The sequence below is a fragment of the Lactuca sativa genome, chromosome 7 (assembly GCF_002870075.4).
Source record: "Lactuca sativa cultivar Salinas chromosome 7, Lsat_Salinas_v11, whole genome shotgun sequence".
NCBI classification, from domain to species: domain Eukaryota; kingdom Viridiplantae; phylum Streptophyta; class Magnoliopsida; order Asterales; family Asteraceae; genus Lactuca; species Lactuca sativa.
Genome location: NC_056629.2, coordinates 125,488,793 through 125,514,479, shown reverse-complemented (window position 1 = coordinate 125,514,479; position 25,687 = coordinate 125,488,793). Strand labels below are relative to the sequence as shown.

Sequence of the window (25,687 nt, the reverse complement as noted above, 5' to 3'; positions counted from 1 at the left end):
TGACTAAATGTGAACAAAATCGAAATTTTGTTTCCCTCTAAAAAGTTCAATGACTAAATATGAACAAACTTCCTCTTGTATTATGTTTTAGCAAATTATTTATTTTTGTTAAATTGTAACAACATTTATTGATGAAGAAATCTATGAAATAAAAAAAACAAAACCCCGAAAAATATATTAAAAAAAAAACGAAAAACCGAAACCGAAATAAAAACCAATGGTTTGGTATTTTCCAAAATAAAAACCAATGGTTTGGTAACAACCGGTCATAAGGGTAAAATGTGAACAGTTTCAATAGTTCAATGGCAAATAGATAACAAAAAAAAGTTTAATGACTAAATGTGAACAAAATCGAAAGTTCGTTACCCTTTCAAGTCATTATCCCATAAGAAAACCAGTACAAATTCAAAATATGAAGATAAGAAAACCGGTACAAATTCAATTCTGAAAAAGGTTCCTGATTTTTTTAGATTCAGTTTATTAACATATCTTGATGATAATTTAATGGGCCATTTTATGGGATTTTTATTAATAAAGAAAAAGGAAAATGAATGAAGAGTGAAATCATGAAAACGAATGAAGACTAATTGAGCTGGAAAACAAATGAACTGCTTAACAATTGTATGTATTATGTCCTTATTTAACGGGATTTACCATATTTTTCTGATATATTTAAATTCATAAAAAAATTCTTTACATATATTTATCAAAAATAGGCTATAGGCGGGAAAACATATGGAAGAGGTCTAAGAAAATGTCCACGTGGCAAAAAGACTATTGTTTTATTAGAGTTAGATTTTTAACATAAATAGCTAGGGTTTCAAGTAGGAGTGAGCGCGGTGCGGTTATTAGACAAAATATTACCATTAACAGCAAATACAGTTAATCTATTTTCAAAACCGTTTGGTACAGTTATTTTTGCAGTGCGGTTAGGCGGTTATTTTTGCGAGTGATTTTGTTTTTGTGTGTTTCGGTTAGTAACCGCATGAATTTGGTACGGTTATTTTGTGTGGTTTTTAACCGCACTTTAGAGTTCAAACAATTTTAAGAGTTTAAATATATTACTTATAATAATAAAAAAACTATAAAGTATAAAACAATTAACTTCAATTACAAACAACTAATATCTTAAAAAACTTTAAATCATTAGTAATTAACAATAAATATCTTAAAATTGTTAAATTTCATCATTTTTCAAAGTTAAACATACAAAAAAACCAACACTTTTGTCTTCTAGAATTTTATCATTCTTTCATTCATGAAAGTTGTCTTATTTTTAATATTTAATATATTAATAATTAAGAAAAAAAATTGTATATAATATATGCGGTGCAGTGCGTTTTTGCAAACTAATAACCCCATTGCACCGCAAATTTGTGGTTTTGAAAAACAAAGAACCTCACCGTCAGTTTTTATTGCGGTTACGGTTTATGTAGTTTTTGCGGTTAATTTTAATTACGGTGCGATTTTTGCTCACCCTTTCAAGAATAAGATCCGAGAAAAAGATGACTCGAGAAAATGCAAAAATCTATTACCGTAGTTAAGACATTGAGAGAACTTTGTTTTTTTATAGACATTTTGGTAAAGTATATTCTTATTATGTTTATAGTTTTATTCATTTTCTTCGTTTTAATCTTCTTTTGTATTTTTTTATTGTTTCTAATATTAGATTTTATGTTTTGTTTGTCACTTTAATGTTCATTCTTGATTCTATTTTTTATTTAAAAGTTAGTTTATTTGTTGGTTTTTTACGATCTATTAACAAAACGAAAACATACAATAATAAAAATATATGTTAGACGATGATAGATAAGATGAATAATATCTTATTTGTTATCGTAAATATTGTTTCTAATATTTTTCTAATATCTTATTTTTTAATATTTGTTTTTTGTACTATTTTTTATTTAAAAACTATTTTATTTATTGTTGTTTTGCGGTTTGTTAACAAAATGAAAACCTAAAATAGTTATATTGTTTGTTAGGGGATGATAGATGGCATGAACACTATTTTATTTGTTGCCATTTTACGATCTATTAACTAAACGAAAACCAAAAATATTTATAAATATTTGTTACGCATTCATGGATGGAAGGAATAATATATAACGAATAATTAAATATTAATGAAAAACAATATGACGATATAGTAAATATCTACCATAAGTAATGCATATGACCAGCCCTCAATGGAAAGTAATACAAAACTAATGTTCAAACTCAAACGACCTTATTCTAAATATTTAATATAAGATCATTGTACTTATTATATCATCTTAATAGATGAATTTATTTAAAATTATTCTTTAATGTAATAAAATTTAGAAGTTTTTATCTAATAAGTAGACATGCATTTATTTTACATATTTGATATGATTTATAGAGTACCTTCCATTGATTATTTTCTATTAAAAATATTTGATTTGTCATTTTAATCGACTTAAATATATATATATATATATATATATATATATATATATATATATATATATATATATATATATATATATATATATATATATATATATATATATATATATATATATATAATTAAAAGGGATGCAATGTTAATTTTATAAAATGAGGGGATTATGTGTAATGCTGTAATAAATATCAATGGTTAAAGAATATTAAGTAGTCAATGAATATTAAATCAATAATTTATCATCTTCGATGGTATTGATATCGAGTGGTTTGCAGAATAATTTATAAAAGTGATTTTTATAATTTTATTTATTTTTTATAAAAATCACGAGCCCTTTATTTCTAATGTTCTGAAATAAGTTTCTATGTTATAATAAACATTTAAATATACCTAATGAAATTTCTATTTCTTTACACCCTACGATAAATATGAAGTTATTTTCCGTAACAATATGTATGAAACAAGTAACATTTGCATTATTATTATGTTTTATTTTCTCTTATATTTTAGATATTGTTGTATTTCACTAAATGTGTTTCCATAGGCATTAATATCAGCCAAAAAAGTATTTTTAAATTAACTAACCATAACAATAGTTAAAAACAAAACTCAATCAAATTTTTTTGAATTAATTAAAATTAACAATGGTAAAAAATAACACTAAATCGATACTTATATTTAATTTTATTTATGCATAGGTCGCGAGTAAAAAACATTTCAAAAGGTGATTGTAATGTACGTTTATCTTATAATATTTTTCAAAGAAGTTGGATTTTATTTATCAACTTAGTGTACAAATTATTGTTGCATAACTAATGTCTATGATTAATCGTTTTCAACAATATATATTTGTCTAAATTATAATTAAGTAATTTTAATAGACACATTACCACCACATTTTCCTAGTTTTTTTTTATATACATACAATTTACAGTCGTCACACACTATTTATGTGTACGTTATGAAGGTACAATAACATCTCCTTAAAATTACAAATGTTTGAACCAAGGTTTTTGTGGGCCAAGGCCACAAAAGCCAAAGATCTCACCATCATGTATGGCCGATCAACACAGTTTTGCAACTCAGCATTGCACACCGGAGAACCGAGCACTGTGAACCTTAGGACCAAGCTCCGCACACTGTCGCTCATACTGCACATCAACCTTAACCGGCTTACACATCGTATACGACACCACACATTGTACCACAACTGTGACCCTAGACTTCAGCGTAGTGCAGGAACCGATTGCTAAATATCAGTAGCGGCAATCATGTCAAACGAAATATAAGAGTATAAGACTAAACAACTCAAGATTATATACTTGGTATTTAATACAAAATTAAACATATAAATGATTTAAAAGACATATATTTTTAGACGTTATTCTATTTAAGATAAATGAAGACTACCATATAGTTTGTTGGACCACTTTGATGTTTTTTAGTGGAGATGAATTGTTACTTTCATGTCATTTTTGTACATACATAATTTTTCATTTTCTAATTGTCAAAAACTAGTTTGAATTGAGCATTCGTAGGCATCCTTAGATTTTTCTCTATTTGGTCTTATATATAACGATCAAATGGTTTTATTATTCTCTTGTCTACACTAAAAGGTTATATATACAAGAGTCGAATGGTTTTATTATGCTCTTGTCCAGACAAAAAGGTTATATGTACAAGAACCGAATAGTTTTATTGCGATCTTTTCCACACTAAAGGGTTAATGTTGTAGGCTTTACGTTTTGAGAGATTGTTACACATGTCCCTGATGTTACATTTCCCCTAGAAATTAAAATATTTCCAAAAAATATTGTAGGGAACTTATACCCACGACCTTCTAGAGGATCTACTAGGTCATGGAATATTTGCAGTTGATGGGGAGAAATGGAGAGAACAAAGGAAGGTATCGAGTCATGAATTCTCTACAAAAGTCTCGAGAAATTTTAGCAGTGTGATTTTCAGGAAGAATGCCATAAAACTTGGAAACATATTGTTAGAAGCAGCAAATAACAACCATAAAATCGATATATATGTAAGCTTCTCATTTTGTCATTAATATTTAATTCACCAACTAGATACCCATTGATTATATATATATATATATATATATATATATATATATATATATATATATATATATATATATATATATATATATATATATATATATATGGGCTTGGTGAATATGTGACTGTCATGTATACAAGTTTAGATATAGAACTTGATAAAACTACATAGTTTCGATTAAAATCAATTAAATTACCTTCTTATTATCTGAAATTCATATATTAATCATTTGGTTTTTCGTTAATTTTACAATCACATGCTAAAAACCTCATCTATTTTTTTTTTTCATTTGCGAACGTATTGTCCACGATCTCAAAATCCATTTCAACCATCTTTATTTTGTAATATATATGTATTCGTATGTAAAAATGAGTATATCAAAGTTATAACAACTTGAATCATGATTTTTCATATCTACAAACAGTTGCAGCACAACGAAAAGCAATGAAAAAGAAACTATAATATGATGAAGTCAGAAACATTTTTATGTTAAAAAATTGTTAACACAGTTTTGTTATCTATTCATCAATAGAATATTTCAAACGAAAGAAGGTATACTCAGTTTAACTTCATCAAGATGTGTATTTATGTCGTACTAGGTGTGAAACCGTGTATTACACGGGTTGATTAAAAAATATATATATCAAAGTTTAAAATAAATAGACATATTCATTTAATGAATAAATAGAATCACTATTTAGAAGATCATTCATAATATCAATGATTGTTTTGTAATATTCATTAAATTTATTATCATATTCAATGTATTTTAATATATCTTATATATTTTTTAAGATTCTTTGCATTTATTATGACATTAAATATATTTAATACTTTACATATATAAATTTAGTATTATGTGGCATATTAATGGATTTAATTCAAAAAAACTACAAAATGACATGTGGATTTAAATTTAATCAAAAAATTTACAAAATTACATGTGGCAAATTTAATGAGAATATGACATTTGGCAAAATGATCTTCATTTATTAGGATAGATTTGGTCATTTGAAAACATTTAACAATAATATGGTAAAAAAACTGATGCAAATAGATGGAGAGAACGCAGGAAAAAGATTAATGAGTTGGAGAAAAATTAGGAGAAAATGTAGAACATAAATAATCTTCTATTATTATGTAAGATTTAATCAAAACTACTTAGTTTTCACGTGTTCTATATGTAAGCTTACATACCTAACAGCCTTATATTCACTTTTGTCTATATATATCTATATATATATATATATATATATATATATATATATATATATATATATATATATATATATATATATATATATATATATAGGTTCAGGTTCATTTGAGACCATTCTAATTTTGTGAGACCGTGAAACCAAATCTAAAAATAATTTTAAAATGCAAAATAAATGGAAAAATCCAAAAATTCTTTTTTTAAATATTATTTTTGGAACTTGAATTAACTAAAAAAATAAAAAAAATAAAAAAAAGTTCCGTTTTTTTTTGAAAAGTACGTGAAATATTCTAATAGAATATTACATTGACATATTCTAAAAAATAATTTTAAAATGCAGAATAAATGGAAAAATCTAAAAATTCTTTTTTTAAATATTATTTTCGGAACTTGAATTAACTAAAAAAATAAAAGAAAATAAAAATAAATAAAAATAAATTCTATTTTTTTTTTTGAAAAATACGTGAAATATTCTAATAGAATATTAAACTCTACATATTCTAAAAAATAATTTTAAAAAGCAAAATAAATGGAAAAATCCAAAATTTCATTTTTTAAATATTATTTTCAGAACTTGAATTAACTAAAAAAAATTAAAAAAAAAAAAGAAAATAAAAAAATGCGTCTCACGGTCTCACAAAATTAGGTCGTCTCACATGAACCTAACCATATATATATATATATATATATATATATATATATATATATATATATATATATATATATATATATATATATATATATATATATATATATATATATATATATATATATATATATAGACAAAAGTGAATATAAGGCTGTTAGGTATGTAAGTTTACATATATAACACGTGAAAACTAAGTAGTTTTGATTAAATCTTACATAATAATAGAAAATTATTCATGTTCTACATTTTCTCCTAATTTTTCTCCAACTCATTAATCTTTTTCCTGCGTTCTCTCCATCTATTTGCATCAGTTTTTTTTACCATATTATTATTAAATGTTTTCAAATGACCAAATCTATCCTAATAAATGAAGATCATTTTGCCACATGTCATATTCTTATTAAATTTGCCACATGTAATTTTGTAAACTTTTTGATTAAATTTAAATCCACATGTCATTTTGTAGTTTTTTTGAATTAAATCCATTAATATGCCACATAATACTAAATTTATATATGTAAAGTATTAAATATATTTAATGTCATAATAAATGCAAAGAATCTTAAAAAATATATAAGATATATTAAAATACATTGAATATGATAATAAATTTAATGAATATTACAAAACAATCATTGATATTATGAATGATCTTCTAAATAGTGATTCTATTTATTCATTAAATGAATATGTCTATTTATTTTAAACTTTGATATATATATTTTTTAATCAACCCGTGTAATACACGGTTTCACACCTAGTACGACATAAATACACATCTTGATGAAGTTAAACTGAGTATACCTTCTTTCGTTTGAAATATTCTATTGATGAATAGATAACAAAACTGTGTTAACAATTTTTTAACATAAAAATGTTTCTGACTTCATCATATTATAGTTTCTTTTTCATTGCTTTTCGTTGTGCTGCAACTGTTTGTAGAAATGAAAAATCATGATTCAAGTTGTTATAACTTTGATATACTCATTTTTACATACGAATACATATATATATTACAAAATAAAGATGGTTGAAATGGATTTTGAGATCGTGGACAATACGTTCGCAAATGAAAAAAAAAATAGATGAGGTTTTTAGCATGTGATTGTAAAATTAACGAAAAACCAAATGATTAATATATGAATTTCAGATAATAAGAAGGTAATTTAATTGATTTTAATCGAAACTATGTAGTTTTATCAAGTTCTATATCTAAACTTGTATACATGACAGTCACATATTCACCAAGCCCATATATATATATATATATATATATATATATATATATATATATATATATATATATATATATATATATATATATATATATATTCATGATACACGTTTATACAGGATTTGTTCATGAAAGCAACGCTAGATTCAATATTTAAAGTTTCTTTTGGAATTGATCTTGACAACATATGGGGTTCAAGTAAACAAGCTGTAAGATTCAGTCGTGCATTTGATGACGCAAACACGTTGACAAGTCGAAGATTTTTTGACATGTCTTGGAAGATCAAGAAGTATTTTAATATTGGGTCCGAAGCAGAATTAAAAAAAAATATGAAAGTTGTTGATGAGTTTGTTTATAACTTGATCCAGATCAAGTCTGAACAAATTCATAAAACAACCGATTTTTCGGTAAGCTTATATTTTTGTTCTCAGATTAAAATACTAAGACTATCTTCATCATTGTGAAGAATTTTTCAACATATCAAATAAAATATGGTTACTGCTATAAAGTTTTAATAACATTTGTTGATGAGTTTGTTCCAGATTAAGTCTGAACAAATTCATAACACAACCGACTTTTCAGTAAGCTTATATTTTTGTTCTCAGATTAAAATACTAAGACTATCTTCATCATTGTGAAGAATTTTTCAACATATCAAATAAAATATGGTTACTGCTATAAAATATAAGCTTACGACTTTTCGGTAAGCTTATATTTTTTTTCTCAGATTAAAATACTAAGACTATCTTCATCATTGTGAAGAATTTTTCAACATATCAAATAAAATATGGTTACTGCTATAAAGTTTTAATAACATTTGTGTCTATATATCACATATTATGATTATCTCATATTAATTGACATTATTCAATGTAATGTTAAAACAAATAACCAACAACCAACAAACCTACCAACATTCTTCTAACTTTTACCATTTGTCAAGAGATAGAAGTACGGTTGTAAACGAACCAAACAAACATGAACAAAGGTTTGTTCATGTTCTCCAAACAAACGAAAGAACATGAATAGATAAAAAAACAAGTTTTGTTGTTCATGTTCGTTCGTTTAAAAATTACGTTGTTCATGTTCGTTCGTTTATGTTCGTTAACATGTTAAATGAACATAAACGAACGAACATAAATGAAAAAAGATAAATAGACGCAATTGAAAATAGATGAACATTAACGAATGCATAATATAGTTATGTAATAAAAACAATTGAACGCATATGAAATAAACTTAAATGAACACTCATGAACATAAATGAATGAACGAGACCATTATTAATGTTCATTCATTTAACTAAATGAATGAGAATTTTTGTTCATGTTCGTTCACTTACTAAATAAACGAACGTAAATCAACTTTCCTCCGAATGGTTCACCGAACGTTCGGTTCGTTTACAGCCATAGACAGAACCTAATCAGGTAGAGAGTATCATTTCATATTTACTTTTACCTAAATGAAACACAATATTTACTCTTGGTAGCTATGAATTTTGCCCTATGTACTTATTAGTCATTGTATTTACCCTAGTTATCATTAACTTGCATAGTTACATGTAGATAACTTACTTGCCCCTAGAGCTAGGGTTACTATATTGTATATACATAATTGATATAAATGAAATAAGGTAAGGTGTTAACTTATATGGTATTATGTAATTCATATTTACGTTCTCCACACCTCTTTCCCTAACGGTATCTTCTCATCCCATATTTACATTGATTGTTCTTTTTTGATGTCCATGAAGAATCAATTCCACGTTGTTGTTACACTCTCCAATACCAAAATTTTTATTTTGGACGGGGTAAGGACAACATGGAGTTTATTCTCGCTGACCATTAATCAAAAACTACTGATGTGAAGAGGGGATGAGAAGAGGTCATGCTTAGACGACTGCTAATGACCTCATTTCCTTCATTGTTGAAGTAAAAGAGCAGTAGTACCACTTAGACAACATTGCCTTACAATGGATTTGTTGTAACAAATCTACTAGCCTTCTCCAGACCATCATTTTTCTCGATTCCATTGCTCAATAGCTTAGGATCGTCTTCCAAACATATTTCAAGACAAGTAAATAAGAACTCTAGAGACATCTACTAAGAGCATGAATTTTTGAGAATCGGACTTCATGATTTCCCAAATGTATTAGCCTATTTGCAAGAGCTAAAATTCATTTTCGGCCAACTCTATACCGTTGATGTGACCATTACTGAACTTCGTCTCTTGTTTCAATTAATTACAGATCTCAACAAGAATTACAATGGACTTTCTACTTTGATCCAAAAATCAAATCCTCTACCACTAGTCTATGAATAACAATCCATATTGGCACTTATATAAATGAGGAAAACTATATAACAAATGCACAACTCCTCTATAAAATTGCTCACTTCTATGTCCTTTACAACAACAAAGATAGTGGTAACAGAGCACCCATTTTTTTGTCAAAACATCATGAGGTTGCCACTTATATCACCAGATGTTGTCGTGATGGAAAAACCGGATAAGCGAGCAGTAAGAGTGGACAAAACAAGGTCATAACCAATGATGAATTTTGAAAACTAAACAAGGTGGTTCCCTTATTTAAAATTAGGCAGGTCTTTAAATTTTCCCAATACAACAAGATAGGTTCCAAAAAACTATATAATTTGTGGATAATATTAAAATTTGGGTAGGTCCTAGGACCCACCAAAGGTGTATGTAGCTCCTCCCCAAGTCGAAACAACAACCACAACCGACAACAACAATAATAGAGTGCTTATCTCCATTGACCTTGGGCCCAATATACTTGTAGCATTCCATATTGTTTATATCCAACAATTTCTTAGCTTGTACCCGAAAGAAGAATAATAGGTTAGGACCACAACAACAACTATTAAGTTGTGGAAACTAATTTACCTTTTGACTGTATAGCTGCTAGGCAAACTAATTATGTGATAGTTCCTATATTAGATTTGCCTTCATTTTGATCATGGTCCATTTTCGTCAAATTTATGGGCTTGGACTTATTGGTAGTTTTAAGTCAACCAACTAGTATTTATGTCATGCACATAATTGATCACTCTCATCTTATGAACCACGTAAATTTATTATGTTGATAGTTTTGTTTTCATTTATTACTCTATGTGAGAAATCATTTAGTGTTTTTTTACAAGTGCCCTTAGCCGAAAATAAACCTGGAGTGATGAAGAAGGAGGATTACAATCCAAATATTTTCCGATATTTTAAAGATTTGTGGCACCGACGTCTGGTCCATCTCTACTGAAATAGTTTTTTCGCTTACAAACAACACTTTTATTTCTTATAATTGTGAAAAGACTTATTCCTTCTCTGATACATCAATATTGCAATTCTTGAGCACAAGTTAAATTACTATTTTATGATTTAAGTTCACTAACTTCCTTCTATTTGATATTGTGCATAGCAATTTAAGGACCTGCCTGTAACGACCGAAAAATTTCAACCAATTTAAATTTTTCAAAAAAACAATCTGATTTCATTAAAATCATTACAAAAAGGTTTTCAATACAAATTATTTAAAGTATTCCCAGAATCACATCGCGACCAAAAACATGAGGAGCGGTACGATCACGCCTTCGCCTTGCCACGGTCTCCTGAAGAACCTGAAAAACATTTAAAACACAACTGTAAACCCAAAAGCTTAGTGAGATACCCCCAAGATACCAACCACATATACGCCCTTCCAGGCTACGACCTTCCGATCCAGAACATATTGCCTTCCGGCCCATAACATGAATAACACACATAACATAACAAAACATAGAACAACCATGCATATCGGGTCTATTGTGTGATTGGCCCGCCGTATCGGCCTTCAGTCCACCCTCCGTGTCTAGCCATATACATCGAGTCTACAGTGTGATTGGTCCGCCTGCACCGGGCCTTCAATCCACCTGGTCCACTCTCTGAGTCTACAGTGTGACTAGTCCGCCCGCACCGGGCCTTCAGTTTATCTGGTCCACTCTCCGAGCCTCGGCACGTCTGGTCTGCCCTCTTGGGGACTGCAGCCTATCCGGACCGCTCGCTGGGCCTTCGGGACAACCGGTCCGCCCTAGGTATCTTGGCCTACAGCACAAAGCAGGACCCGCCTCAACCCTTCTCCAGTCCAAACAACCATGTGCACATAATCATACAATAACAGTTCGCAATCAACAAGCCGATCAAACAGATCACATAGCATATCATCATCCTAACCAGGATACCGACCTAGCAGGTCACTAGCATAACATCTCCCTATCTCTCAGAATACCGATCTCAATCAGGTCTCTAACATATACCATCCTAGCTCTCAGGATGCAAACATATCACAGTAACAACATAACAACAACTACCAGGATCTCAATCCGATAAGGGCCGGCCTTGGTGCCTTAGACCCTGTTGATATAGTGAGGATAACTCACCTCGCACTGCCGAAAATCTGAACTGAAGAAGCAGACTCTCGAACCACCAACTCACCGCAAATCCCGAACTAACCAACATAACAAGCATAAGCATAAGGTCAAACATACTACCACAAATCGGGCCAAGACCAAAGTCCAAAACTCACACAAAGTCCAACATTGGCCCAATTTACCAAATTGGGCCCACCTCACCAAATGGACCTAGATCCAATATCCATAATATTAATTGGGCCCACAATACTCTATTCATAGTTTCCAGACTTGGCCCAAACACCAACAACCGACAAATGGCCCAACACAAAAGCCCAAAAGGAAGTCCACAGGAGGAGTACGCTGGGCGTACTCTCCTTGGTACGCTGGGCGTACTGTAATGATCGCCAAAAGAAAACGGGACATTGGCCCGCTACGCGGGGCGTACTCGAAGGTTACGCGGGGCGTAACTACGAGATCCATTAAGTCCTTTAACATCTTAATGGCTTAAGCTCTTAAGCCCAAACTCCAGATCCATATGCCAAATATGATTGGAAATCATAAAGTCTCAGACTTTATCACTTGGGACGTCCTTAAGCTCCAAATCCAAGGTCTTAATCCATTAAGACCTATATAACTCATACAAGAAACAACTACAGCCCTTGGGACCTCATTTTTATCATTCAAGACCTCTCCAAAGGTCTGAAAGGACAGATAATCTTGACCAAATCGAACTATGCAACAAGATGAGGACTTTTGGGACAAGAATGATAACAAAGCTTCAAAATACAAAGATCTATGCAATATGAAGGTCAAGCAAGAAGCTTTATACCTTAAACCAGCTCCAAAGGGTGTTATTACTTCAGATCTACAAGCTCCACACGTTCTTCTTCTTCTTCCTTGACAACTTCCCTTTTCTCCTTCAAGCTTTTCTTTTGCCAACAAGAGCTTCCCAAGATCAAACACTCTCAACTATGGAGGGAATACGAGTTTTAGGGTTCTCTGAGGTTGAAGATGAGTATAAGGAGGCTGAGGGGTGAACCAACATGTTCCTTATATAGTGGCTAACCCAAAATTAGGATTTGGAATTTCTGAGAGTACGCTGGGCGTACTCACCCGGCCAATGCGCATCAATCATACACTTACGCTGGGCGTAGGTCCAGCTTACGCTGGGCGTACCCAGCCACCTTCAAAACCAAAAGCATGCATGCATGCCATGCATGCATGGGACCATCTCCTTCTCATTACACAAAGGGCTATGAACAACGATCAACTTCAAAACACCTCAACTCCTTTAATCTAAGCCTGCTCCCAAATACCGTTACATTCATGCGAGGGCAACGAGAAGCCCAATACCACTAACACATATACCAGCCCAAAACCTTCTCGGATGAAACTCATTTCTCGCAAAAGGACCAGAATAAACCTTCCTCTAAATTCTCGGGGACTCATAGTCACACACTTAAAGAACGGGGTGTTACAATTGTCCCCCACTTAAATTAGGCTTCGTCCTCGAACCAGGCTAACCAAGATTCAAGCATCGAAATCCGAAACCCACTTTATCCTTCTTGCCGATAGGATGACACAAGCTTCAACCCTAGAGCAACTCCCGCGAGTTCTCCACCGCAATCTCATAACCGCACCAAACTGGCTCTCGCGTCCTTGGGTTAGGAAAACCCGATATACTGATGATATCCTCAAATATCCCCCAGAGTGAACCACTAATACATACTCAATACCCTGATCAGAATCACACCAAGAGACCAAGACTCTCTCCCTGCATCCCTTCCGAGCCTCTGGGCTCTACACCTACGGAATTCCTTCCGCAACATCAGCAAACATCTCAAACCGGATGAGCTTCTATTCCACTGCCGCAAACACGCTGCTCAATAACCATACTCAAATTACTCTAATCGTAACTCTGCTCTGCCGCTTTCACTTCCGTGAACTTGCACCCCCTCTCGGAGTTACACACCTCTCTCTCTTTTCCTTTTCCAAGGAACCCATTTGACCACATTGTCACTCTGACAAGTGTCACGGTGCTTGCCCAACGCTACACCACCCTTTTTATAGCGCATCCGCTATCCATCCAACACCCATACTCTGACTCTCATCGCAGGGACTCTCAAGCCCATGCACTATCTCAACTAATCAAGGTCACTACCCGGGGCCAGACCTTCTAATGCAATCACACTGCAACATACACAATCCACATCCTCGAACCGATCCAACAATACGTGCAGAGTCTTCAGCATGACTGGACCGCCTCACCAGGCCTTCAGCCAATCTGGACCACTCTCAGAACCTTCAGCCAATCTGGACCGCTCCCAGTGCCTTCAGTTTGGCTGGACCGTTCTCCGAGCCTTCGGCCTGACTGGTACGCCTACCGGCCTTCAGTCTATCCGGACCGCTCAACTAGCAATCATCAATCCGAGCTATCTCTCCCAGAAATCCTCCCATGCATACTGTTCTAGCTCTTTAAGGGTTCCGAACTCTGTCTCAATCGCACATGCTCGATCCCGGCCTGCTCCCAGGCCCTCCACAATCGAATGCCCTAGGTTTGTATTCCGCCCCGCACCGACACTTGCTCCTACCAGCCTATACTCTGGGCTGACAGAACGCTGCTAAATCCCAACAGCTAAGCATCCTCAAATACTCATCGATCTCCCGGAGAATTTTCCAATTCTCCCCTACTTGTAGCACTGATTAACAACCACTGGTTGCCATCACCGACCTCCCAGAACAACTCTGCACAAAACCAACACTTACACGCGGACTGATTTACACAGGCATAAACAACCTTGACAAGATCCCACATCAACACTGGTAACCCACTCGAAAGAAACTCAACCTGCATCTAACCACTCCTCAGAAAGCAGATGCTACCCGGCCCTCAACCCAATGCCAGGTTTCCACTAATAACCCTCATGAATGATAACCACGAAATTCCCAATACAATAACCCATAACCAACCCAAAACTCTCAAAACGATGAATACCACATCGAAAACCAAACAAAATACCAGCACATAAACAATACACCACAATAATCACAAGATAACAAGATATCAAGAAAGAAACATACCCGCAGCTGCATCCGTCACTGCTCTGACCTCCTCTGCCGCAAGCTGATAAGCACGACCCTGAGCCCTTGGGGGCTCCGCTCCACCCTGACCTCCACCTGTGATCCTCAAAGTGGCCGGTGCTGGAGCCTGCACCGGTCCTGCAACAAGCTGTGGACAGTTGACCCTCAAATGTCCAACCTGATGACAATGATAACAAATCCTCAAATCTCGAACCGGCGCTAACTGCCAACAATCCCTCGCATAGTGCCCCTCCTTTCCGCACTTGCGGCATGCACCACCGGACCTACAAACTCCGGTGTGACCCCTCCCACACATCCCACAAGTGTGGCTGCTCAGATCCCCCACTCTAACATCAACGGTCTTGGACTGTTTCGGCGCCGGCTGCGACTGCACCGGAGCCTGCCTCAGCTCACGCAACTGCAAGTCAATCTCTAACTCACGCCGCCTAGCGACCTCATGCAACTCCAGCAAGGTCTCGCACCTCTGAGCAGACACAAACTGTCTGATGTCCCTCTTGAGCATGCTCAGATATCGAGACATCTGAGCCTGCTCCGAAGCGAACTCTGGGCAAAACATCGCCCTCTCAGTGAACATCCTGGTGATCTCAGTCACCGACTCCGAACCCTGCTTCAGCTCAAGAAACTCATGAGCCAATCTCTCCCTCTCAACTTGCGGAACATAACGAGTGCTGAACATCTCCCTGAACTGATCCCATGAAACCGCAGCCCTCTGCGCGTCCGAATATGACCCCGTGGTCAATCTCCACTAATCCTTCGCCCCGAGCCTCAACAGGTTCAGAGCACACCTCACCCTCTAATCAGCAGGGCATGAACACGTGAAGAAACACCCCTCCACGTCTGATAACCACCTCATAGCAACAATCGGGTCCTGAACTCCATCGAAGGTGGGAGGCTTCGTATTATCGAAGTCCCGATACTGAAAACCCCGACTAGCTCCTCCCCCTGCCGCTGCTACAGCCGTTGTAGCCGCCGCGACAACCGTTTCTGTGAGAGCTGCATAGCGCTCATCGAAATACTCAACCATGGCGGTCTTAATCGACTCAAACAGCTCTGGCAACTCAGCCCGGAACAACTCAGCAATCTCCTCACGCAGGATCTCACGAATCCTCGCATCCAACTCACCCGTGCTCATCTGACCGATAACCTCGGGCGGTACCGATCTGCCCGGAACTCTCTCTCCTGCTCCCGATCCTGATCCAAATCCACTCTCACCATGCCTCGGAATCTCCATACTGAAAAACACCACACAAAACTTAGACTCTTCCCACTATCCTGGAATCCAACTCTCTCTCAACCCAACCCTCGAGATCATGGTTTCCCTGATACGCGTATGGGTCCTGTGCTTTCAGTAGTACGGGCCCATACTACCTTCCACACCTACCCATATTTGTATGAAGTACTACCACAACACCCTAGAGAAACATGCATAACAACGCTCAACCCTCACCACTAGAGGAACACTGAAAATCTCCCATAAGGAACCCTAGGCTACAGGCATCACAAATCAAGCAACATTATCATGAAATCCTGAAGGTCCCTAGCCTATCACTAGCATGCTGTTCTATCAAAGCTCAAAAACAAATAACATGCATGGTATTTTGGGGTTACTTACTGGCTCCGGCTGATCGTACCTCCGCGTCCTCCCTTACTCATTTTGAAAACCATTTTAAATTCTCTTTTGAAAACTCTCCTCGATTTGAGACTGGAGTCACACGAGTGTTCCTCCAATTCACTCAAACCAAGGCTCTGATACCAACTTGTAACGACCGAAAAATTTCAACCAATTTAAATTTTTCAAAAAAACAATCCGATTTCATTAAAATCATTACAAAAAGGTTTTCAATACAAATTATTTAAAGTATTCCCAGAATCACATCGCGACCAAAAATATGAGGAGCGGTACGATCACGCCTTCGCCTTGCCACGGTCTCCTGAAGAACCTGAAAAACATTTAAACCACAACTGTAAGCCCAAAAGCTTAGTGAGATACCCCCAATATACCAACCACATATACGCCTTTCCAGGCTACGACCTTCCGGTCCAGAACATATTGCCTTCCGGCCCATAACATGAATAACACACATAACATAACAAAACATAGAACAACCATGCATATCGGGTCTACTGTGTGACTGGCCCGCCGTATCGGCCTTCAGTCCACCCTCCGTGTCTATCCATATACATCGAGTCTACAGTGTGATTGGTCCGCCCGCACCGGGCCTTCAATCCACCTAGTCCACTCTCTGAGTCTACAGTGTGACTGGTTCGCCCGCACCAGGCCTTCAGTTTATCTGGTCCACTCTCCGAGCCTCGGCACGTCTGGTCCGCCCTCTTAGGGCCTGCAGCCTATCCGGACCGCTCGCTGGGCCTTCGGGACAACCGGTCCGCCCTAGGTATCTTGGCCTATAGCACAAAGCAGGACCCGCCTCAACCCGTCTCCAGTCCAAACAACCATGTGCACATAATCATACAATAACAGTTCGCAATCAACAAGCCGATCAAACAGATCACATAGCATATCATCATCCTAACCAGGATACCGACCTAACAGGTCACTAGCATAACATCTCCCTATCTCTCAGAATACCGATCTCAATCAGGTCTCTAACATATACCATCCTAGCTCTCAGGATGCAAACATATCACAGTAACAACATAACAACAACTACCAGGATCTCAATCCGATAAGGGCCGGCCTTGGTACCTTAGACCCTGTTGATATAGTGAGGATAACTCACCTCGCACTGCCGAAACTCTGAACTGAAGAAGCAGACTCTCGGACCACCAACTCACCGCAAATCCCGAACTGACCAACTTAACAAGCATAAGCATAAGGTCAAACATACTACCACAAATCGGGCCAAGACCAAAGTCCAAAACTCACACAAAGTCCAACATTGGCCCAATTTACCAAATTGGGCCCACCTCACCAAATGGACCTAGATCCAATATCCATAATATTAATTGGGCCCACAATACTCTATTCATAGTTTCCAGTCTTGGCCCAAACACCAACAACCGACAAATGGCCCAACACAAAAGCCCAAAAGGAAGTCCACAGGAGGAGTACGCTGGGCGTACTGCAATGATCGCCAAAAGAAAACGGGACATTAGCCCGCTACGCGGGGCGTAACTGCGAGATCCATTAAGTCCTTTAACATCTTAATGGCTTAAGCTCTTAAGCCCAAACTCCAGATCCATAGGCCAAATATGATTGGAAATCATAAAGTCTCAGACTTTATCACTTGGGACGTCCTTAAGCTCCAAATCCAAGGTCTTAATCCATTAAGACCTATATAACTCATACAAGAAACAACTACAGCCCTTGGGACCTCATTTTTATCATTCAAGACCTCTCCAAAGGTCTGAAAGGACAGATAATCTTGACCAAATCGAACTATGCAACAAGATGAGGACTTTTGGGACAAGAATGATAACAAAGCTTCAAAATACAAAGATCTATGCAATATGAAGGTCAAGCAAGAAGCTTTATACCTTAAACCAGCTCCAAAGGGTGTTATTACTTCAGATCTACAAGCTCCACACGTTCTTCTTCTTCTTCCTTGACAACTTCCCTTTTCTCCTTCAAGCTTTTCTTTTGCCAACAAGAGCTTCCCAAGATCAAACACTCTCAACTATGGAGGGAATACGAGTTTTAGGGTTCTCTGAGGTTGAAGATGAGTATAAGGAGGCTGAGGGGTGAACAAACATGTTCCTTATATAGTGGCTAACCCAAAATTAGGGTTTGGAGTTTCTGAGAGTACGCTGGGCGTACTCACCCGGCCAATGCGCATCAATCATACACTTACGCTGGGCGTACGTCCAGCTTACGCTGGGCGTACCCAGCCACCTTCAAAACCAAAAGCATGCATGCATGACATGCATGCATGGGACCATCTCCTTCTCATTACACAAAGGGCTATGAACAATGATCAACTTCAAAACACCTCAACTCCTCTAATCTAAGCCTGCTCCCAAATAACGTTACATTCATGCGAGGGCAACGAGAAGCCCAATACCACTAACACATATACCAGCTCGAAACCTTCTCGGATGAAACTCATTTCTCGCAAAAGGACCAGAATTAACCTTCCTCTAAATTCTCGGGGACTCATAGTCACACACTTAAAGAACGGGGTGTTACACTGCCGTACTTTAGGTTTAGGGGATATCTTTTTTACATATTTTTCCTTGATGATTTCTCAAAATTTCTTTGGAATTTTCCGCTTTTCATAAACCTCAAGTATGTTCCCCTTTTCTAGACTTAAGAAACATTTTTTAGAACGATTTTGAAAAATTGATAGAAACTTTCTAATGTGATAATAGTACTAAGTACAATAATCACTCATTTGCTCAGTTTTATTATAATAATGGCATGAATTCCATTTTTCTTGTCCATACATCTCTTCCCATAAGTGGTAAATCCGAACGCATGGTAAGAGTACTCAACAAACATCATCCATACTTTATCATCCCATTCTCATGTGTCTACCAATTTTTGGTACCATGCCTTATGAATGTCTACCTTCCTTATTCATATCATATCCTCCAAAATTATCACTAAAATTATGAACACAGATACATTAAAAATGAAATCCAACTTATATGAAATCACTGATGTCTATGTCACTCCCTCTTTCCATAAACTATAATCAACAAGTTACAATGTTGAATAAAGTGTGATTTTTTGGTGATGAGAAATCATAACAACTTGGAATAGATTGTAATGAAAAATTAGCCATGTGTTTAAAGCTATGACAAATAAGCATAGTCTTAAGTATATCGATCTCAAATCATTAACAATTCACCAACTAGATGTAAAAAACACATTTCTTAATAGTTATTTTTATGAGATAATATATATATGTATCAAGCTCTGCAATTTCGAGGTCACTCCTATCTAAATTATGTGTTCTTTGTCAAGAAATCATTATATGGTCTCAAACAAGTGCCTCAATCTTGGTATTAATGGTTTGAAAACTATGTATCTACCAACAGTTACATACATAAAAAGTGAAATGAATCTTTATTTATCTATTACTATGTTTGTTATGTTGCTTATTTGTGAAAGAACTAACACTTGATATTTGCTCACAAAATGGAATACTTCATTCATGCGGCCGACTGGCTTTAAATACAACTAAGAAAATAACTAAATAACAATAAAATTGGAGAATACTAAATCTAAACAGAGATAATACTCAATCTAAACAGATAGCTAATGACCGAGTAAACCACACATGCAACTCCTGTTTATCTATTTAAGCTTTATTTGAATTCTTTTATTTGCAAAAGGTAAATAACCCAACAAACTTTCCCCCAAACTAGACAATCACGTCTTGTTTGTCCTCCGATGAACATACTCCATGCTTCTCTCTTAGTTTGGATGCAGAGGTTTTGTGAAGATGTCTACTACTTGCTCCTTCGTTCCAACATGTTTTAACTCGATTATTCCTTTTCCAACCAGGTCTCAAAGAAAATGAAATTTTACTCCTATGTGCTTGTATCGGCCGTGAAACATTGGATTCTTCGAGAGCTTAGTTGTAGATGTGTTGTCACACCTGATCACTGTTCCCTTTCCTTGTTTAATTCCGAGTTCTTCAAGAATTCCTCGAATCCACACCACTTGATAGGCACAAGCTGCTGCTGCCACATATTCTACTTCAGTCGAAGACAGTGCAACGATGCTCTGTTTCTTTGATGACCAGGAGACCGCTGCCCCATCCAACAAAATTAAGTACCCATAAGTACTTTTTCGGTCATTCCAATCTCCAGAGAAGTCACTTTCTGTAAATACTTCCATTGAACCACTTCCTCCCTTCTTGTACCAGATACCATAGTACAAAGTACCCTGTAGATAGAGTAACACCCTCTTTGATACTATGAAATGAGTAGTGGTGGGTTTAGACATGAAACGAATGATCTAGCTTATTACAAACTAAATGTATGGCCTTGTAGCTATGATATACATTAAGCTTCCCACTAAGCTTTTGAATTTTGCTTCATCCACAGGCTCGCCTTCTTCTAATTTCAACTTACACCCAGGAACAATCGGATTGATGACTGCATTGCAATCCAACATGTTGAACCGTGTTAGCATCTCTATTGCATGCTTTTGCTATGAAATATGTATTCCAGTTGTGGTTTGCAGAACTTTTATTCATAGGAAGTATCTCATCTTCCCTAGGTCCATCATTTCAAACTCCATTTTCATTGAGAATTTGAGATTTTCCAGTATCTGCTCATTGTTACCTGTGTATAGGAGGTCATCAACATAAATGTTAACAAAAAGACAACTTCCATCTGGTGTCATTTTGATGAACATAGTGTGTTCAGATCTAATTCTAGTGAAACCTTCCTTGACAAAATATGCTTCAATTCGGCTGAACCATGCCCTAGGGGCTTGTTTAAGCATGTATAGAGCCCTTTGGAGTTTGTAAACTTTGTGTTCTTGATTCTTTTGTACGTAACCTTGTGGTTATTGCACATACACTTCTTCTTCCAGGTTTCCATAGAGGAAAGCTAACTTTACATCTAGTTGGTAAATGTTCCATCCCTTTTGAGCAACAAGAGAAATTATTAATCAAATTGTATCCATTCGAGAAATTGGGGCGTATACCTCTTCATAGTCAACGCCATACTCTTGGCTATATCCCCTCACAACTAAGCCTTGCTTTGTGTTTCTTAATCTCACCCTTTTCATTGAGCTTTGTCTTGAAAACCCACTTAACACCAATGCATTTGGCCCCTTTTGGCAGGTCTACCAGCTGCCATGTTTGATTTTTCTCAATACCAAAAATTTCAAGATCCATGGATTTCTTCCACCTCTCATCCTCAGCTGCCTCTTCATAATGCACAGGGTCTTGGTGTATGAGATCAGCGGACATCATCTCATCTTCATCGAATTCTACTTCTTCCTCATCACCTACAAAATAATCAGATAAGTAAGTAGGTGGTCTTCTTAGTCTCTGAGTTCTTCCTTTCTTCGATTGCTGGAATGCTAGGACCAGTAGCAGATTCAGTAATCATGGGACTAGAGTGTTGATTTGTGTTTTCATCTTGCATCACTTCATGATCTTGATCAAGATGATGAGTATTTACAAACTCATAGTCATCATCAATGAATTCATAATCACCCTATATGATTTCTTGCCCATATTCTCCATCTTCAGCTTGATTCCAAGTCCAAGACTTGTGTTCTTCAAAGATGACATCTTTGCTTATAACAACTTTATGTGTGTGTGGACCTACCAACCTATATGCCTTTGATTCTTCACTGACTCCTGTCAAAATACAAATTGAACTTTTTGCATTGAGTTTAGTTCTTTTCTATTTAGGGATATAAACATATGATAGGCATCCCTAAACATGAAAGTGGCTGACTATTGGTTTCATCCCAATCCAAGCTTCTTGTGGTGTCATGTTTGTGAGGGCTTAGTGGGACACCTGTTTAAGACATAAAAACTCCATACTGTTGCCTCTCCCCAAAATTTCTTTGGCATTTTTTTTGGCTGCAATCATTGATACGACCATATTTATGAAAATTGTGTTTCTCCGTTCAGCTACCCCATTCTGTTGGGGTGAATAACTGGTTGTGTGTTGCCTTTTGATACCATGCTCTAAGAAAAATGTCTTGAATTCATCATATAAGTCTTCACCACCTCTATCTGTTCGAAGTGCTTTGACGACCTTTCCCGTTTTAGCTTCTACTTTCTTCTTGAATTGCTTGAAGATTTCAAAAGCTTGAGACTTTTTTGGCAATAGATATATCAAACCCTTATGCCAAGATGACCCATTCCTTTCACTTGAAGTATCTCCATGCCTCAATTGCCATGATGACCCATCCTTTCATGCTATAACTTAGCACTATCTTCATCACTTGTGTACATACATCCTTTTGTCTTCTGTTTCGTGACTGCATCTGTTTCTTCACTTATTGGGAACATCCTATTAGTGCTCATGTATGATTTGAAAATCAAACCCTTTTCTTGGTGAAACACCTTACTTACATCTTGTTGGAAGAGAAAAGACAACCCCTTTTGTTAGAGTTGTCCTATGCTGAGGAGATTGTTCTTGAGGTCCTGGACATAGTAGACATCATTTATTACAAACATTGATCCATTTAGGAACAGTTTCACACTCCCTTTTCCAATCACATTCATACGTGTGTTATTGCCCTGCTTCACAGAGTTTGAGAATCCAGAGTCTAGATCGACAAATCTCTCTTTATTTCCACACATGATTGGAAAAACCTGCATCTAGAAACCACAACATTCCTTTGCTTCTGTTACTTTTATCTGTCATGAAAGTTGTTTCCTCCACATCTATCTCAGCCATAAGCATCACTTCCTCATTCTCATCAAAACCAACATAATTGGCTTCTTTGGTATGAGGACATTTGTATGAATAATGTCCCAACTTGTGATAATTATAGCATTATATTGTCTCTTTGTTGAATGACAAACGTCCGCGACCTCATCCTTTTCCTCTATTATTGGATCGACCTCTTCCTCTTCCACGACCATTTGGACAGAGACTTGCCTCTCCCTTCAGTGCTTGATCATCATCCTTCCCTACCCTTTTAAATTTTTGTTCGTGAACCACCAAGGTGCTCTGCAGTTCTTCAATGGACATCTCCTCAATGTTTTTTGATTCTTCAATCAAGACCACCACGTACATGTACTTATTAGTTAGAGTTCTGAGGATTTTTTCAACTATTTTGCAATCAGTCATCGACTGCGCATTGCTTCTCATTTGATTCGATATCACCAAAACCCTACCGAAATAATCAGGTATAGATTCATTATCCTTCATCTCGAGCACTTTAAAGTCTCTTCGGAGCTTTTGCAACATCGATATCTTCACTCCTTCATTCCCGACGAACCTATGATTCATGGAATCCCACACTTATTTGGATGTCTTCCTATCCAAGATTTGCTCAAAGGTTACTCGATTGATCACTTGATACAAGTAGTGCTTGACTTGTAAGTCTTTCGTTCGCAATTCTTCCAGCTTCTTCTTTTTTGCTTCGCTCTGAGAGATCCCGACCGCCGGCTCTCTGATTCCGAGATCTGTTAGGTTCCACACCTACAACAAATTTTCCATCATCTCACTCTAGTGCTCATAGTGACCATCGAAGACTGGAACCTTCACCTTATCGTCATTCATAGTTGCTTCCTTTTTGTGGAAGTGTTTCGTTCTGATTCCAATTTGAAAGAAGTAACAATTGATATTTGCTCACAAAATGGAATACTTCATTCATGAGGCCGACTGGCTTGAAATACAACTAAGAAAATAACTAAATAATAATAAAACCAGAGAATACTAAATCTAAACAAAGATAATACTTAATCTAAACAGATAACTCATGACCGAGTAAACCACACGTGCAACTCCTGCTTATCCAGCTAAGCTTTATTTGAATTTTTTTATTTGGAAAACCTAATGGTGCGTTTAGCTGCGGAAAAATGGGCCGTTTTCCGGAAAAAATTTCCAAGAAAAATGAGAATTTTGAAAACGCGTTTAGTTCGTCTATTTTTCTAAATTTTTCACGGAAAATGAAAATTTTCCATTTTTTAAAATTACAAAGAAGCTGGAAATTGGAAAATTGATTATCATTGTTTTCCATATTTTTCTAATTCCAAAATTTTTCTAAAATATAAACACACATCCACTCCCACCCCGTCCACCTTTACCTACACCCACCTTAACACCCCCCACCCACAAACACACACACATACATACCCACCTCCACACACACACCCACCCACCCGCACACACACACATACACACCAACCCACAAACACACACACACACACACACATATATACATACCCACCCACACACACACACACCCGCACACACACACACACATACATACCCACCCACCCACACACACCGACCCACAAACACACACACACATACATACTCACCTACACACACACAAACCCACACCTACCCCCACCCCCACCCTCACAGACACACACACCCATACACACACACAAACCCACACCTACCCCCTCAAACACACACATACACACAAACAAACACACACTCGCACCCCTACCCATCCAACACCACCACCACAATCACCGACCTACCATCACCATTACCACCACCACCACCACCACTAACCCGTCACTAGCACCACCACCACCGCTGCCGCCGCCATCACCACCACTGACACAATTGTCGCCACCACCACCATCGCCTGTGATCACCACCACCGCCGTCGACCCACTACCGTCACCGTCACCGCCCCCACCCACACCGTACCACCGCTACCGTATTCTAAAACTGAAAACCGATAGAAAAATACACATCTAAACACATTTTCTAATTTTCTAAAATTAAAAATGAAAAATGAATAAGTTTAACTAAACACGTTTTCTAAATTTTCAATGAAAAATGAAAACAAAAAACGAAAATCGAAAAGGGAAAACAAAAAATGGAAAATGAAAATTGTTTTTCGGTAACTAAACGCAACCTAAATAACCTAACAATTTGTTACTTTAAGGGGAATACATTATCCTCATTACATTGTCCCATACACTCCGGCAATATTTAGTCGTAGTAATTACATTTGAATTCT

General features: G+C 36.0%; 1 protein-coding gene across 1 annotated transcript in view; it reads left to right on the top strand.

Annotated features, from left to right (window-relative positions):
• The window catches only part of LOC111885427 (cytochrome P450 704C1), a 33,652-nt gene that overhangs the window by 1,835 nt on the left and 6,130 nt on the right, over nt 1–25,687 (top strand). Inside the window, exons 2-3 of the mRNA XM_052765259.1 lie at nt 4,245–4,460; nt 7,714–8,001. Coding sequence (XP_052621219.1) covers nt 4,245–4,460; nt 7,714–8,001 — 504 coding nt within the window. The remainder of the gene's footprint in view (nt 1–4,244; nt 4,461–7,713; nt 8,002–25,687) is intronic.